The sequence below is a fragment of the Nuphar pumila genome, chromosome 16, assembly GCF_984573655.1.
Source record: "Nuphar pumila chromosome 16, dmNupPumi1.hap1.1, whole genome shotgun sequence".
NCBI lineage: Eukaryota > Viridiplantae > Streptophyta > Magnoliopsida > Nymphaeales > Nymphaeaceae > Nuphar > Nuphar pumila.
In genome coordinates this window covers 85,287,388-85,304,863 of record NC_143264.1, presented here as the reverse complement: position 1 = coordinate 85,304,863, position 17,476 = coordinate 85,287,388, and the positions used below count along the sequence as shown (strand labels likewise).

General features: G+C 37.5%; 1 protein-coding gene across 5 annotated transcripts in view; it reads right to left on the bottom strand.

Moving 5' to 3' along the window:
* The window catches only part of LOC149813940 (U1 small nuclear ribonucleoprotein C-like), a 34,289-nt gene extending 18,926 nt beyond the window's left edge, over window positions 1–15,363 (bottom strand). Inside the window, exons 1-6 of one of the 5 annotated variants that reach the window (XR_016428375.1) lie at window positions 15,156–15,363; window positions 9,175–9,237; window positions 9,012–9,054; window positions 6,778–6,819; window positions 6,413–6,698; window positions 2,099–2,162 (exon numbers count right to left, since the gene is read on the bottom strand). Coding sequence is in view for 4 of the 5 variants with exons in the window: in XM_089992430.1 (XP_089848556.1) it covers window positions 2,149–2,162; window positions 6,413–6,698; window positions 6,778–6,819; window positions 9,012–9,054; window positions 9,175–9,182 (393 nt within the window). In the remaining variant the exon portion in view is untranslated. Of the gene's footprint in view, window positions 1–1,854; window positions 2,163–6,412; window positions 6,699–6,777; window positions 6,820–9,011; window positions 9,055–9,174; window positions 9,238–15,155 lie in introns of those variants that run through there. The other 4 variants (XM_089992430.1, XM_089992427.1, XM_089992429.1 and 1 more) reach the window with 4 other exon arrangements.
* Between the last annotated feature and the right edge of the window lie 2,113 nt (window positions 15,364–17,476).

Genomic DNA, 17,476 nt, shown 5'->3' with positions numbered 1-17,476 from the left:
ACTATCAAGAATTGAAGCATCTACGGTATACACGATCTATGCTAGGATTCTTGCATTGTCCATCCGCCACTCCATGTGTCGTCTTTCAAACTCAAGAGTGGCGATAGTCTTCTCATCTTCTTCAAGGAACCTCAATTTCCCCTAAGCAATTTTTGTGAATAAAAGTTGAGGCTTCTACAATATACCTCAATGTACTTGATAAGGCCTTTAGATAAGATGTGGTTCACCATAGTAGAGGCCCAACTCCGGTATTTGGAGCCATTCAACTTGATGGGCATGACAAACATGTACACCTTCTCCATCATGAGCAATAGAGAGAGTGATGGACGCTTAAAGCTTTGGCATGTTCTCCAAGAAGAGGCTTGATCACCACGAAGATCCACCAAAAGGATCAAGAGATTATTGGCTCTGATACCATGTAATGAAAATAGGCAAAGAAGTGCACAAACACAAGTCCACCAAGGGAAGTACGCAAGCCACTAAGGGCAAGAACAAGCACTCAAGAGCGCACACACAAGCCCTAAATGGGCTTAATACACAATACATAAAAATATTATTTCATTAATCATAAAATGCTCAAGAGAAGCATGACATTACAAAGGGGTTTAACCCCCATATATATACACTTAAAGGATAGAGGATTAGCCATTGGACTAGTCCCAATGGCTAACTAACTAGCCGTTAGACCTAGCCTAACTGCTAGCTCAAATGGGCAAAAAAGACCCTAATAAAGGGGACAATATACAAGAATAAAAAATAAATAAAAAACACAAAATGAATAAGATCCTAAAAATACATTCTACAACTATATACATATATCAAATATATGTATATATATAAATATAAAACACATGTACAACATCCACGACTCCAAGAGTGGATGCAAAGCAGGCTTAAGTGACCGAAATCACATGAATAAAGTCTCTGCAGATACACATGCCTTTATATTACCGTGTACACATGCGAGTGCAATTTGATAAAAAGAGTGCTACATTTTTAGGGGTATGCTATGGGTTGGGCAGCCTGTGGGCCATGAAGTAACCAGCCCATTTGGGCTGGGCTGGATATTTTGAGCCTAGCCCAGCCGGATACCATCCATGCTGCAGGTTGATGCGGATGACCCAGCCTCTAAATTAAACAAAGAGAACTTCTAACTGAAAATATATAATGTGTATGCTGTAACCCATCCCTAACATCTAAAACTCTTAGTCACTTACTACCTGAACAGTGTTGAACTATCGTTTGACCTTCGACCCTCTTGTCCCGATGACCGGCATGCTCGGTGGCCATCCCTCTTTTGCAACAATTGGTGACAACCAAAAGTGCGGAAGCTCTCTCTCTCTCTCTCTGCAGATGGAACAGGGGGATGCTGGTATTTCCCCCTTTTCCAGTTGCTCTCTCTTGCTAGGGTCCTTAGGGACCAGCTGAGGTCATATGGTCTCGCCCGGCCCAGTTTATGTCCATGGGCATAATGAGTGGTCCGGCCCAAGCCGGGCTCTGATAGGGTCCAGTCCATCCAAGAAACAGGGCCAGGAAACAGCATTTGCCCAGCCCTATGCTTCAAGGTGCACATCAGCTGTCGTCTCAATGCTCCTGAACTGAAATCACAAACTTCATCACCACCACAGCCATCATCGCCAAAGATGATGGCCACAGTTTGAAAACAGTGAATGGTATGTTTTCAAAGTGGATAGTGATCTACAATTCTCTTCACGTGATTGTTCCTCTTGCTAGCAATGAATGACGAGAATGAACTATTACCACCAAGCAATTCTCAGTAACTGGTCTCAATTGCCTCTAATCTTAGCGACTTCCAACAACCTATAATTGTAACTACTAGGGAAGATTGTCTCATATGCACATTAACCGAGTTATTTCCAACAACGCTACCTCAATAAACTCCATCATAAGCAAAAGATAAGCACATAGTTACCAAAACCAGGGTACCAGGATGGCCATAATTTGTTTGGGACCTGAAAATTCTCTATTGTAACAGACCTGGAACCTACAGTATGTGTGCTAAATAATGTGTATTTTTAAAGTGAACTGCTTTGGTCGTTCTAATCACAAGCAAATCATGGAAATATAGATATTGTACCTACTGGCGGACAGAAAGCAGAACTTCACACATGCAATATCTTCAAAGCATTATTCCATATACCCTGCAATGTCAAACACTTTAACTTAGATATGTAGAACATTTAGCATGAATGAATCCAATCTCCCATTGTCTTTGTGAGACTATTATTTAAGATGTTAAAGTAAATACAGGAATCACATGATGTGATACTTCCCATTATGTGTTCTCCTAGACACAAGGGATACCTAAAATCATTATTACTTCTCACAGTCAGCATCAAATGGACGCATACAAGTATGAAATTAACAAGCCAGTAATTTAAGAATCAACAAAGGCTACAAAATGGTTTCCTCGTAAATGTTGGATGTACTGTGAAAGTGGACTCATTGAAATTTGAATTGGTCTCACAATGGGAAGAGACTATTACACCCAATTCACATACATGCATGAAATCACACACTCACCAAAGCAAAAGAGCCATCATGAAACAAGAAAAACTTTGAATGCTACAGACTTCAGAAGAATTAATACAGATAACTAAACATAGATCCAAGAAAGTTGCATGAAAAAAGCCAAAAGCTGTCAAAGAGTTGTCTAATCAACATGGTGATAAACCCATAAGACATTAATTCTTCAAAAAGACTAGGGTTAAAGGCCAAAATACACGAGATGGGTGACAATCCAATACATATTCTGCTTAAATAATTAGTCTTTGAGGAGCCAGCGCGTGTGCACACACACACAGTCAAGTGCTTCTGAGAGTACTAGTTCAATAGTAGCGCTAGAAATGCACAGATATTGGTCAGGTTGCATTTTGTACACATTGTAGTCTCCAACATCAGTCTCAACATAATATCAGCAAGGACCTTACTCAAGAATTTAAAATAGCAGTTTTTCTTGTGAACACCTCAGCAGCATTAAAAATAAAAAAATTTCAAAGAATTTCTCTCAATTTATCATGATGCTTTATTCACAACAAAATATATCATGATAGTTTGGAATATTCTTAAAAATTATATAAACATGACATCCTAAAAACTATTAAGATCTTTGGTGGCCATGGACCATATCCACATTCATGGCTCTACATTGTCAAAAGCAAGCCGTGTAGGTTTACGATCCCATAACTAGTCAACCCATGTTTGGTGAACTATTTTCAAGTTAGCCCGGTGATCCAATGGCTTGGTCAGTCAATCATCTACCGTCGCTAGTTTATTCCTAGGCAAAAAATGATAATTTTTAGCTAAATATTTAACATGATTAATACTACTTTTTTAGTGCTACACATAAAAATATGACGAGTAAGAATTAATCCAGCTTAGGCAGATTTTACAAGCATTTACATTTATTCATGCTCATATCGATTTAAGTACTGCATGAGATTTCCAATCCAACCTACTTTCACAAGCTATATGCATGAGGTTCCATGTCCTTGAAAACAGATAAGGGTTTACTAGGTACCAATCTGTATCCCACCCACATTTAGCCATATATGGTAGTATTTTTTCCCCCAAAAAAAAAACGTGTAGCCTTCTCTTTTACCACTTTGTACATTTGGCAGCACTCTAATCACTGCTCTTTAGCACTTGACCTAGGGTAAATGTATATCCACTCTAAACACACACACACACACACACACACACACACACACACACATATATATATATATATATTGAATGTTGTAAGTATCATACGATACATACAGTTACTATGGTCAAAAGTGATATACGAGTGTGTATCGTATTCGTATTGTATGTATCGTATGATACAACCCTGTATCATGTTGTATCGTACGATATAAGGTATACCATACGATATGCCTTCGGTGCACTTTAAAAATGTCTGAAACTTGTTTTTTATTTTTTATGTTTTAAAGACCTCTTGAGAGCCGACTTCCTCATTTGTGTAGAGGCCATTAGAGGGGTATCCACACCAGAGTTACCAGTCGAGGAAGCGGGAGCGGGAAACGAGGCACTTTCAAAATTTTAGGAAGCGGAAAGCGTGGGATGACTTAGAAGAAAATTACGAACCGTCTTGGAAGCGAACCAAAAGCGACCTAGGAAGCGAACTATGTAACAAGGATTCGGCTAGCAAGGTGCCGCACCCGCGTCAACGCGACTTGACGCGTGTGCAGATGCGGCACCGGGTGCGGTCAACCCGACCCTGGGTGTGTTGACCGCACCCAGGGTCATTTTGATCCATATATATATATATATATATATATATATATATATATATATATATATTTGCCCCTACCGCACCCCCGCACCCGGTTTTTTTGGAAGTGCCGAATCCCCGCACCCGCACCCATAGGCGGAGCTGGGGGGGGGGGGGCAAAACTGGGTTGTAGCCCAGTCCTGCCACCCAGAGCAGTTAAAAAAAAAATTAAAAGCCCAGTCCTATCCCAGCCCTGATTCCATATGAAATAGACTTTTAATCATTTTGTAGCCCAGTCCTAGCCCAGCCCAGCCCTGACTGCAACAAATAGTTTGATTTGTCCATATGAAATAGATTTTTATTAATAATTGTAGCCATTTTTTATTTTATCGCAAAAAAAATATTTTCGGGGACGCTGCCCCCGAACCCCAGACTATCACACCGATTTTTTTTTTTGCTACAACCCTGTTTGCCCCCCCCCCTCACATGACTCCTAGCTACGCCCCTGCCCGCACCCATGTGACATAGGAAGCGAACCGGAAGCGAGGGGGAAGCCAAAAAAAAATAAAACTACAAAAAAAAATTGAAAAAATTGGGGAAGCGAGGGGGAAGCGTGCTTCCATGCACATTTCGGAAGTGCGATGTTTTGCGCTTCCGAAACGCACTTCGGGGAAGTGCGCTTCCCCATGCACCTAGGCACTTCCGGTAACTCTGATCCACACACCCTAGGAGTCGTGATAGTGATTTGGGGGCCGATCCGTCCGCAAGGGAGAGGGCTTTTGCAGTTTGCTCAAGTAAGAGTGCACTTCTACAATTTTTTCACTCAAGAAAGTGGGTTAAGGTAAAAAATCTCTATTATGAGTAAAATTACAAAACTACAATCCAAAAATATTTCACCTCGTGGGCTCATGCCCTCGAACCCTCACCTTATGGCCAGCCCCCTGGCAAACTTACCTCAAAGTTGGATCTACAAAAATTAGAGATTTATATCAAGGTAAAAATCAGGCTCCATACTTTTCCAATTGAAAATAAGATGATCCGGCATGGCAATGGGGTACTCAAATAATGAGTGAAAACCGATTGAAAATCGAGTGCAACTATTGCCATAATATTTTTTTATGTAATATGAAAGTATGAGTCTTGTGGCATGTTCTTAATTGCAAGATATTTAATATTTTGCATTGTTCTTGTGAGATAGTTAATGTTTGATGATGTCTTATGCAGCTCATAGAGATATAAATGCTTCATATGTGATTTTATGGTCATATTTTGTGCAATTCATCATTGTTTCCTGTTATGATTTTTTAGAATTTTTGCTATTTTTAAAATTTTCATGCTTTTTTGGAATTTTTTTATTAAAAATTATGAATTTTTATGATACGATACATATTGTATTTTGGGCCCGACTGATACATGTAACGATACAATACTTGCAACCTTGCATATACTAATGAAGTTCAATAAATGCAAAAGTTTATAACCACAACGAATGTGAACAAAGTTATCTAACACAAGAGGACTAGGATGATCAACACATTACATCTTTTCCACTTAAAAAACCAAACCAATTGTTCATGCTAGTGGAAGGATCTGAATTAATTCCACAGAGAAAACCCAAAGAACCTGATTTATAATAGTATCAAAAATGAAATTGAGATTAAGGCTTAAGCGTGAAAAAATGGCGCATATGAATTTAAAAATTCTAAGAAAAGCAGCCAAACTTGAATAAATGGAAAAGATGATATAGGATACACCACACAACTTGGTGTCATTAGGTACTATCCCCTCCTGATAAAATACAATGTTCACAATTTTTTAAGCACCAATTTATCAGAAAAACACTTTTTAAATGTAGAACATGCAGTTGAAATAAATTTTGTTTTATTGGAAAATATGTAAATAAAGTAGTATTCAATGAGAGCAATGCGTTTGCATCAAACCACAGACATGAAACATAAACAATAACCAAAGCAATCAAAATTCCAGAACATTCATTGGATTTGAAAGCTGGCATACACAACTAGACAACACCTGGCACTAAAAAATGATTTCATGCATCACTTACATTCAGATAAACTATTACCATGCATCTGTGTGTCACATACGCACGCACACACAGAAAAAATCTTCAATGCAACAAAATAAAAAGCAAAAACCCTCTGAACTTTTTGATACCTGGAGTACCAGGAGCTGGACGTGGCAGAACAGGAGCGCGAACTCCTAGCATCAATGATGCACTTGCAGGGGCTTGTGAAGCACCAATAGGCATTACAGGAGGTGGCAAGACAGGAAGGCGAGGTCTTGGAAGTGCTGATGGGAGAGAAACAAGATGCTGATTGAAAGCTACACCAACTTGCTGCTGATACACAGTTTGCCCAACAAGATGTTCTTTGACCTTTTGATCAATTAGGCTTTGAGTTTGTTGCTCCTCAAACTGTTGATAATAAGAACGCACATTGGCCTGACAAAGACAGAAGTTAGTCAACAGACACCAAAATATAAACAAATTCACGATACAAGATAGTCTTTGAGAAAGATACCTTGTGCTTGTACCCTGCATTGTGCTGATTTCTGACCGATGGCTGGTATGAAAGAAAAAAAAGAAAAAATACAAAAGGTCATCAATGGTAGGAGCCTGGGAGGCCATAATAGAGCTAGCTACCACACTCAGTTGTCAGGATGAGTTAGAACATGGATGTCCAACAACATTGGAAGGGAATATCAAAGCATGAATGCAATACTTGACAACAAATCATCAATACTCAAAAGGGTAAGGAGGAACCGCTTGGATAATGAGATCAAAATAGAAAACAACACATCAAAATCTCAAAATATAGGCAGTCAACACAAATAACCTACCAATTGCATGATATCTTAGAGGTAATTTTTAAGTCATGTATATCACACAACAGCCACTGAATTTGATGGTGATATACAAATTATGCACAAAACGGCATGAGGAAAGAATGGCAAACCAGAAAATGAAAAGCATCCATGCATAGGCACCAGTAATTCTAGCTCAACAAGCCCTTTCAAATGGATGGTTAAAAGGTTAACATTCTTTAGGAACCTTAATTTGCATTCACAACTACATGCAAATAAACTCCTATAACACTCAGGGACTGCAGCATGATAGCCAAACCTAACAGAAGCGTGTTCATTGAATTTGAATTAGAGTGTAAACCAGATGTCTGAAATAATGTGAAATGATATTGCATCCATGCCAGTGTGGCAAAGTTGACTCTATAGCAATGTTATAGAAATGGTATTGGAAGGTGTATCAGAAGGGCCTAGGATACAGCCATACAAGTGTATCAAACTATATCGCATTGTATCACAAGTAAGGGTGCACAGGAGCCGGGCTCGAATTGAGCCGAGCTTGAAAAGTTGTGTACAAACTCGGCTCAGTTCGGATCGAGCCACATTAACTTACATTTAAAAAAATCAATTGCATAGAGGGCAGGATTTGAACCCAAGACCTCATGCATACGTGGTATACACGTTACCCACTTGGCTCAAAGAAGGATTTATGATTACAAGACAACAAAAATAATACATATCCTAAAATTAGTCGCCATATGACACAATTGGACGTGCTTAATTGAGCTAATCTAGCTTAATCAAGCTTGAATGCCTGATCAAGCTCGGCTCATTATGCAGCCCTAATCATAAGATATGCCACAAAATAATTAAAAATTGAAAAATAAATAAAAATTGAAAATCATAAAATTAAATTAGAAACCATATTTATGCACTAAAACTCAATTTTTAATTTTATTGTATAATTGGAGGAGTGAAACAAACATCTTTCTTAAGAGGAGTGAAACAAACATCTTCATGGGAAATATGTGGTATAATTGGAGGCTTTGTTTTTTCCTTTTGTTATCATATTTCCCATGAAGATGTTTGTTTCACTCCTCTTAAGAAAGATGACCTTTTTTCACAGGAAAGGGCTCAAAAATGAATATTACACAGATCCAGCCTTAATTAGATTGGACGAAGTACCAATGGGCTGGTATAGGGATAAATTTACACAAAAATACTTTTTTTAGGGGTGAACAAAGTAGATATTGTGGAAAACAGCTTTTAGAGCTTGAATTAGGGTGAAACCATGAAAATTCTCAAAATTTTGGGGTTAAATGATACATAATCAGAAAAAACAGTGTTTCTTGTGTTTTGGGTGTGAAAATGGGGTCAAAAATTTTATGCTAAAAAGGCCAGCCGAAAATGGTTGGATGAGCTAAAAAACTCAGTTGTAAACTTGATGTTCCCAGTGAGCGCCAACTCATACAATATGGCACAATACACTCGTACCATACCATGCAGTTTGATTATAACCCAATAATAGTTCCCTAATGCTAAGTGAGACATCATCGCCTAGGGTTACAATACTACGATATAGCGTAATATGAATTTTACAATATTGCTCTATAATCATGCTATATCGCACAGGCACCTCATTTAGCCTTGAGAATAACTATACTCATAGTGTTAATGATCTCAGTCTTGACAACGTTGTTTAAGCTGCATTAGATGCATTGTTTGTTCTTAGAGATTTCCTTTTTACTTTAAGAATTTGGGTGCATTTCATAACTCTCCCTCTATAAACGCCACCAGTCCAGTTGCAATTTGTGCACATTACTCAAATCCACTCCATATAGTCAACAAGCAATAAGAATAATAAAACAGATAATAATCAACAAGATATATTACCAGATAAAAAAATGTAAATGTGAACCAAGGTTTAATACATTCAAAGAGAAAATCCCCTTACCGAATCATGTGTCAAGTAGGTATCACAATAGTCACAATAATACCTACAGATAGATAGAACGATTCAGTTAGTCCACCTAATGGTTGCAAACCGGCAGCTTCAAAATGATTAACAAAGAAAAAGAACCAAATGATGATCAGATTGTAAGGAAGCAATCTTCTACCGTGGCATGTTGAAAGTAATGATGTCACAAAAACCTGACCAAGAAGAGAAGTTCTTGTAGTATCTACAAGCCATGAAAAGAAAAATGGGTAAATGACACTTTTACAGCTATAGGTTAGGTGGTATTGTTAATAGAACAGACAATCATTTAAAAAAGAAGCAATGCATAGAACAAAGCAAGAAAATAATGCAGAACATACCTACCACCACAAAGTCAAAAGAGACTAAAAAGGAAATATCGGACAACAAATAATTACTAGTATATGACATCAATACTGCCATCAATCTAAGATCCAAGCACTACTCAAATGGCAAAATAGAAGACACAATGCACAAGTTACAACTAACAATTTTATGTGAGAACTTCATTAGAATCCAATTTACCTTTTCTTTACTAAAATGATCCAATCTAGAGCAACTACTAATAAATTGAACTGATAATGCATGATAAAAAGGCTAGGAAATTGTACAGTATGGCGTGAAACAATAAATAAATAGGGTTATGCATCATAACTCAGAAATTTGCCATTGAACCCGCTTTGTTATATTCATGCAAGTTTTACCACAAGTAACTCATCTAGATAAACTTTGTAAATAGGGATGTTTGATGATTTGGACCAAATAACTGTCTAACCAAAATATATCAATTATATGATTGTGTTCTGCATCCAAGTCCAATTAATATCCAACCCGGTTGCATCTTCCAATAGTTTAACTATTGAGACACTACAAAATTATGATTTTAATCCTGCATCAAGAACCCGCAAAATCCTATATGTCTTCCACTGCCCTAAAAAACCAACAAGAGAGAGTTTCTATTGATATATTCAAAAACTTCTATCACTCTATTATTTCTTATTATCTTTTGGAAACACCATTTCCTATACTCCAAAATGCTAGGCATTCAATTTATTTTGTGGGGACAATTTATGCAATGTTAAGTACTTGCTCCTCAAGGCATGAAGCGTATGCCTTGAGGCGCAGGGCTGAAGCGTAATGCTTACTGAGGCGTGCGCCTCAGCCCATGAGACACACTTCATTTCAAGTTACACTTCACAATGAGGTTACATCTTGGTTTAGTTAAATGAAGAGTCAAAGTCCCATTGACCAACAACAGTATGATGACTACATAAAATGAGTAAATGCAAAATGAGAAGGGGAAAGAAGAGAGGGGTTGATGTTGCCCATCACGGCTTGCATGTTATGTCACCTGGGTCCGGGTGCGGGTGCGGGTACGAGTATGGGTACGAAGGGTACAACACGACAATTCCAAAAAATGTGGGTACGGCATGAAGCGTATGCCTTGAGGCGCAGGGCTGAAGCGTAATGCTTAATGAGGCGTGCGCCTCAGCCCATGAGACACACTTCATTTCAAGTTACACTTCACAATGAGGTTACATCTTGGTTTAGTTAAATGAAGAGTCAAAGTCCCATTGACCAACAACAGTATAATGACTACATAAAACGAGTAAATGCAAAATGAGAAGGGGAAAGGAGAGAGGGGTTGATGTTGCCCATCACGGCTTGCATGTTATGTCACCTGGGTACGGGTGCGGGTACGAGTATGGGTACGAAGGGTACAACACGACAATTCCAAAAAATGTGGGTACGGGGACACGACTATATATATGTATGTATATCTTAAATTTCACATAAATACAAAATAAATTCAAAATAAACTGAATATAATAATATTATATACTGAAAATATATATTATATACCGAAAATATATAATATAATATAATATAGGACATGCAAAATAGCATGCCTGGTACCCGTACCCATGCCAACACGAGTACGCCACATAAAGTGGCATGTCCCAGTAAAATAGCTTGCATGCATTGTCGTCTTTTGCCTAAGCTCCTTTTGCCACAAAAATCACCTATAACCGGCCAAAACTGCTGCATCTCCAGTTGAGATGGTATCAAATGAAGATGATGGACTTCTGGAAGTAACTGTACTGGCTGATATCCAACGCATTGATGAGAACCAGCAGCATCCCCCCCTCTCTCTCTCTCCAAGAATTGATTTTGTTATATAGTTGGATGGAATCCATGGTTTCTGCACTATGTCACATAGAAATGACGAAATAGGCCACGTACTCGTGTCGAGACACGACCTGACATGCGTACGGGTACTGAGTGTGGCACAGGTACATGGGTCTGTGGGTTGGGTCTGATCCAACTAAGAGCCAACCCAAAACCCACAATCTCTTTTTTTTATTTTTCCTCTTTTTTCCCTTATGAAACCCTCCCCCTTCCCACCCTCGGCAGCAGGAGAGGAGGAGGAGAAGAAGAAGAGAGAGAGAGAGAGAGAGGTGGGTGAGGGTTACAAGAGAGAGAGAAGGAGAGAGGGAGAGAGAGGCAGTGGGTGAGGGTTACGAAGAGAGAGAGAGAGAGAAAGAAAGAGAGAGGGAGGAAGATATATATGTATATATATTTTCTTTTTTTCTTTAAATTACATTTTACTCTTTTTTATATTAAATTATATATATATATATCCCGTGTCGCCGTACCCGCATTGTACCCGTACCCGTACCCATATGACATAGCTTCTGCATGAACCATCCAACCAGTGACTAGTCAGCTCATGTTTGGTTTACAAAACACTACTATAAGCATGATACTTAGTATTAAACAAGAAAAAATCCAGTCTATTGTTTGGAAAAATAACAAAACTGCATTCCATTTTTGGATTAACAAGATCAAAACTATGCATACTTTTGTTTTTAATGTGAGCATTGTATCATAAAGCACCAACTTAAAGAGTTATTTTTCATTTGGTTCCCTTTGTCATATAGTAATATGGCAAGTGTAGCTTTTATGTTTTTCACAAATAATGAAGTAAATTGACTGTTTCCTCTGATTCATAAACTGAAATAATAATAGTTATAAAGAAACAAAAACTGTCAAAAAAAAAGAATCACGAATATAAGCAGAAAAAACTTCTTAAACATAATTTTGATTTTTTGAATGAATTTTAAAAATTTTAAATTTTGTTATGATGTGATTGTGGCTAAATTTGTATAGGCAATACACTCATCTATATGCAAACTGTTATTGCCTGTTTATCTAATTTTTAAATTTTCTTGATTTATGAATATTTTAATTATTTAATCATGATACTTACACTTCATCGCTTCGAGGCTTACGCCTCACTTTGTGGATGTTACGACGCTTCACTTCACCTTCACGCTTTTAACAACATTGAATTTATGGTATTAGCCAAGGTTGTAAGTATTGTATCGTAACCCGTATCAGTCGGGCCCAAGAAGATATGTATCATAACGTATTGTAAAAAATCAGAAATTTTGAAAAAAAATAAAAAATCTAAAAAAACAGAAAATAACAATAATTCTAAAAAATCATAACACACAAAACAATGATGAAATGCACAAAATGTAACCATAAAATCACATATGAAGCATACATGTCTCTATGAACTGCATAAGACATCATCAGACATCAACTATCTCACAAGAATAATGTAAAATATTAAATATCTTGCAATTAAGAACATGCCACAAGACTCATACTTTCATATTACATAAACAAAAATATTATGACAATAGTTACACTCAATTTTCAATCGGTTTTCACTCATTACTTGAGTGCTCCATTATCATGCTGGTTCATCTGAGGACATATTTGTTGGAGGAGTGTGAAGCTTGATTTCTACCTTGATAGGTAGCTTTGTAATTTTACTCATAATAAAGAGTTTTTACCTTAACTTATTTTTTTAAGTGAAAAAATGGTGTAAATGCACTTTTTTTACCTTGACTCACTTATTTGGATGAAAAAGGTGAAAATGCAATCTTACTTGACGAAATAACAAAAGCCCTCTCTCTAGCACAATGATCGACTCTCAAAACGGTCTTGCGGCTCCTAGGATGCATGGGAAGCTCTCCAGACTGTTCTCTACGAATGAGGGTTTTAGCCCTCAAAAGCTCTTTAAAACCCAAAAACATAAAAGCACGGTTTTGCCCATTTTTAAGTCTACTGGCACCGCATCGTATGATACATGCGATACACATATGATAGATACGATCTCTTACATCGATACAATACGTATTGTACTATATCGTATGATACAAACAACATTGGTTGCACTCAATTTTCAATCAGTTTACACTCATTACTTGGGCTACAAAATGTGGTGCAGTCACTCCATCAGTTGTTGGTATGTTACTCAGGCCTAGAGTTCATCTCATAAAGTTTTAAGTCAAACTGATGAAAAGTCGACATTTGTTACTTTTTGTTTGTAAGTACCACATGTACAATCATTGGTTACACAGCCTAAATGAGAGGCTCTCCTAAGGCACCCCCTGCATAAACAAGGTTGAGTCATATTGGATATTAGAGGAATTAATCCAGACTTGTTTCTAATTAGTTTCAGTTGTAGATTCATGCATAAAAGATGAAAAAAATTTGATCATCAGGTCCATGTCTAAGCCAGTTAGGTCAAACCAAGTCTTCCATAAACATGTTCTTTCATAGTAACTAGATGCAATGATTTCAACAAAAGATAAAAACATGACAGTAAACATTCTTTATGCAACATCCCAAAGATCTAAATTAAGGAAATTGATAAAAATAAATGAAAAAAGTCTATATTGTAAAATGTAAGACAAGATCATATCTAGTCAAGAGGCTCCCCCTCAGTCAACTAGTTTAACAGAAAAACTGGTTCACCTTCCATGCAGCAATGGACCAAACCAGCAGCAAATTTATCAGGTACTTTTGACTTTTCCCATCCACTGGTGGGTGCCAAAGACTTGGATCCTTGTTCTATACTATCCTACACCTATTCTTAAGAGGACTCTAGAATAAAACCATAATTTTGTAATATTGGCATTTTTCACAAATATTTTTCCTATAACTTCAATATGATTGTTTCATGCTTATATTCGCTACTTGATAATGTTTTGTGTTAAATTGCAGTTTTAGTGGCTAGTCTCTAGTTTTGCGTTATCATCTTATAACTTTGTGGAACCTCATTTGTCTCATGTTAGTCAAAATGAGTTTGAGACTTTTAGCAATTATCTTGAATTTGTCTGATGCTACCTTGCATTTGGACATTAAATAAACTTTACATGTTCAATTTCTTTGATAATTGAAGAAAACATTTTTCTAGAGATGCTTAGTCCTAATCTAGGTCTTGCCTAGTGGACCGCCTCGTAAGGGACACTTTTCACACCATAGAGTATCATGTACGAAGGCACAAACAAATTCCTTTAGAGCATGCCTAAACATGGCAATATCTTACAATCGGTTAACAAGGTAGGGTTTCTAACTTTTCCATTTCAACATTTTTTCAGCAAAACCAGATAGCAATACGGAACCAATTGATTGGTATTAGAACCAACGCGAAAATTACATCTTGGATTTAGGAATCTCGTGATATGACAAATAGAGAACACAGACATGAGAGAGAGAGAGAGAGAGCATCCTCTAATTGCAAAGGCATTTGACATGAGAAGTTTGTACACAATTTACAACACCACAATACGTACAAATAGTGAAAATATCTCTCTGAAAATAATAAACCTATGCACACTGGGGGAAGGAGATGTCGCAAAGCAAACATCTCAATCCTTAACAAAGGAATTCAGTAACAAACCAATGTAAATTAGTGCTGGCATCCATGAAACGTGAAATATCGAACCATGCTTATCGTACATTTCACAATTAACTTAAAAAGAAAGGCGCCATCGTTCGTCATCATCAACAACGACAACAAAAGAAGAAATTATACAGGCAAGGCGACCACACAACCCACAAATAAGGCCCATTCTTTTGGGCAAGAAACACTTCCAAATTCACCCAAAATCGATTACGAACAAACTAACATTGCAAAATCAAACACGAACAACTTGCAATCCGACATATCGGCAATTTGATAGCAAGAAAGTTAATCCGAACCGCAAAAGACATAAGAGGAAAAGAATCCAACAAGTTCATTGAATAAGGACGAAAATAAACCCTAATAAAAGACGGATTCCAGCAAGGATCGATCGTGCAAGACTTTTTTGCCTGTAATAGATCGTCAGCAACACCGCACGCACTGCGTACCGATCCGCCTCGGATCACAAATCAATCGACCCCGTCTCCTCCTGTCTCTACGGCAGAAAACCCTAACAAACGCGAGCAAGGAATGCGAAGATAAGCTCTAACCAGTAACCATAAAAGAAACAGAGGCAAAGAAGCATCGCAAAACGCTAAAACTAGAGGAAAAGAAACCTTAGAACCTTCGAGAGAGGGAGCTCCCGTTGAGACGATTCGTCTCGGAAGCAAAAACCCTGACCAAAACGGGGAAACGGAAACCACCTAGAGAGGCGAGAGTTCCAAAAACGGATCGGATCATGGCTGACCAACGACCATCTCCGCCTCTTTTATAAGTTGTAGCAGCCGGGGATCGGGTTCAGGTTCTATATTACGGTTCCGAGACCAGCTGGGTTGTCTGCAAAAATAAGGCTCCAAACGGGTCGGGTATGGAACCAGAACATGGCTAACCCAATACAGAGTTCAAAACCGGTTTTAGGAATAATAAACAGGTTTAACCGTATCGGATTCGATATTGGGCTCGTGTTTGGGCGGGCTTCAAAGAAATTTGACTCGGATATGCGATCGGGATCAAATACGTGTTTTGGTGTTACCGATCTGAGTGGGTCTGTTTGCTACTTGCTTTTCATCATAAGACTTTTAAGTGGGTCTGGAATTTAGACTCAAGTTTTGGGGATGTTTAAAACCGGGATGGTTTCCAATTTATAATCGCATTGGTTTACTACTTCATCCATTGCGTTATTTTTTCTATAGATAAAGCTGGGGTTAGGCAGTCCCCTAACAGTTATGCAACCATACCATTGAGATTGAAACTTGCAATGTCTCAATACAAGGTGACGAACACTACCTGCTCCTGCCAGACAAGCGGAGCCCCCTAGTTTATTAAATATCCAACTTTTGCACTGCCATACTTCTCAGCAAAAGCTAGTAGGTTATATGTCCCCCCCCATACACACGCAAGTGTGTCTTCGGGGGTCCGAATGAGTGCCACGTATGTAAGCACGTGGAGTTTGTATCCTTGTGTGTCAGCATCAGTTAGCATCAAAGTTTGGTGTGGTTGCAAAGACTTAATTACCCTTTCTCACCATTCATGCCATGAAACGACGATTCTAAAAAAGGATAAAAATATCCTCCATCCAGAAAATGGAGGATGATCTTAATTCTTTAAAGTCCAAACGTTCTGTTTTCGCCCTAAGTAGTAAACTCATCTGCTGTAATAGGTGTTCCTCGCAATATTTTGCCTTAAACGTTTCGAATCACCTTTTGACAATGCACCATTTGTTGTAACAGGAACTCCTTTTGACGACACGCCTCTTACCGTCATCTGCTACCGTCGGAGCACCCTTTGCCATCGTTTATTGCCGTCGGAGCATAATTTGTCACCGTCTGCTCGTGAGAAATAGTTGAACTATTAAAAAAATCAGTATTTTATCTATTATTCATCATGATACCAGGGTATAAGTATCGAACTGAATAGGCAAAGAATAGTGATTTACAAAAGAGATAATGGTAGCAACGTTGAACTGAGTAGATAAAGATCAACAATTTACAAAATAGATTAGATTAGAGAGTAACGATTTATAGTATAAATCAGATCAGATAGTAGTGATTTACAGTAGAAATCAGATCAGAGAGTAACAATTTACAATAGAAATCAGATTAGAAAGCAGCGATTTAATATAAAAATCAGATAAAAAAGTAACGATAATTACAATAAAAATCAGATCAGAGAGTAGCGATTTATAGTAAAAATCAGACTAGAGAGTAGCGATTTATAGTAGCAATCAGATCAAAGAGTAGTGATTTACAAAAAAAATCAGATCAGAGAGTAACGATTTACAGTGAAAATCAAATCAGAGAGTAATGATTTACAGTAGAAATCAAATCATAAAGTAGCAATTTACAGTGGAAATCAGATAAGAGAGTATCGATTTACAGTATAAATTGTTACTTTTTGATTTGATTTCTACTGTAAATCGCTACTCTCTAATATGGTTTTCACTATAAATTGCTACTCTCTGATATGATTTTTACTGTAAATTGCAACTCTCTAATCTGATTTCTACTGTAAATCGTACTCTATGGTCTGATTTCTATTGTAAATCGTTACTCTTTGATCTAATTTTTATTATAAATCGCTACTCTCTGATCTAATTTTTACTGTAAATCGTTACTCTTTGGTCTGATTTCTACTATAAATCGTTAATCTTTGGTTTGATTTCTACTGTAAATCACTACTC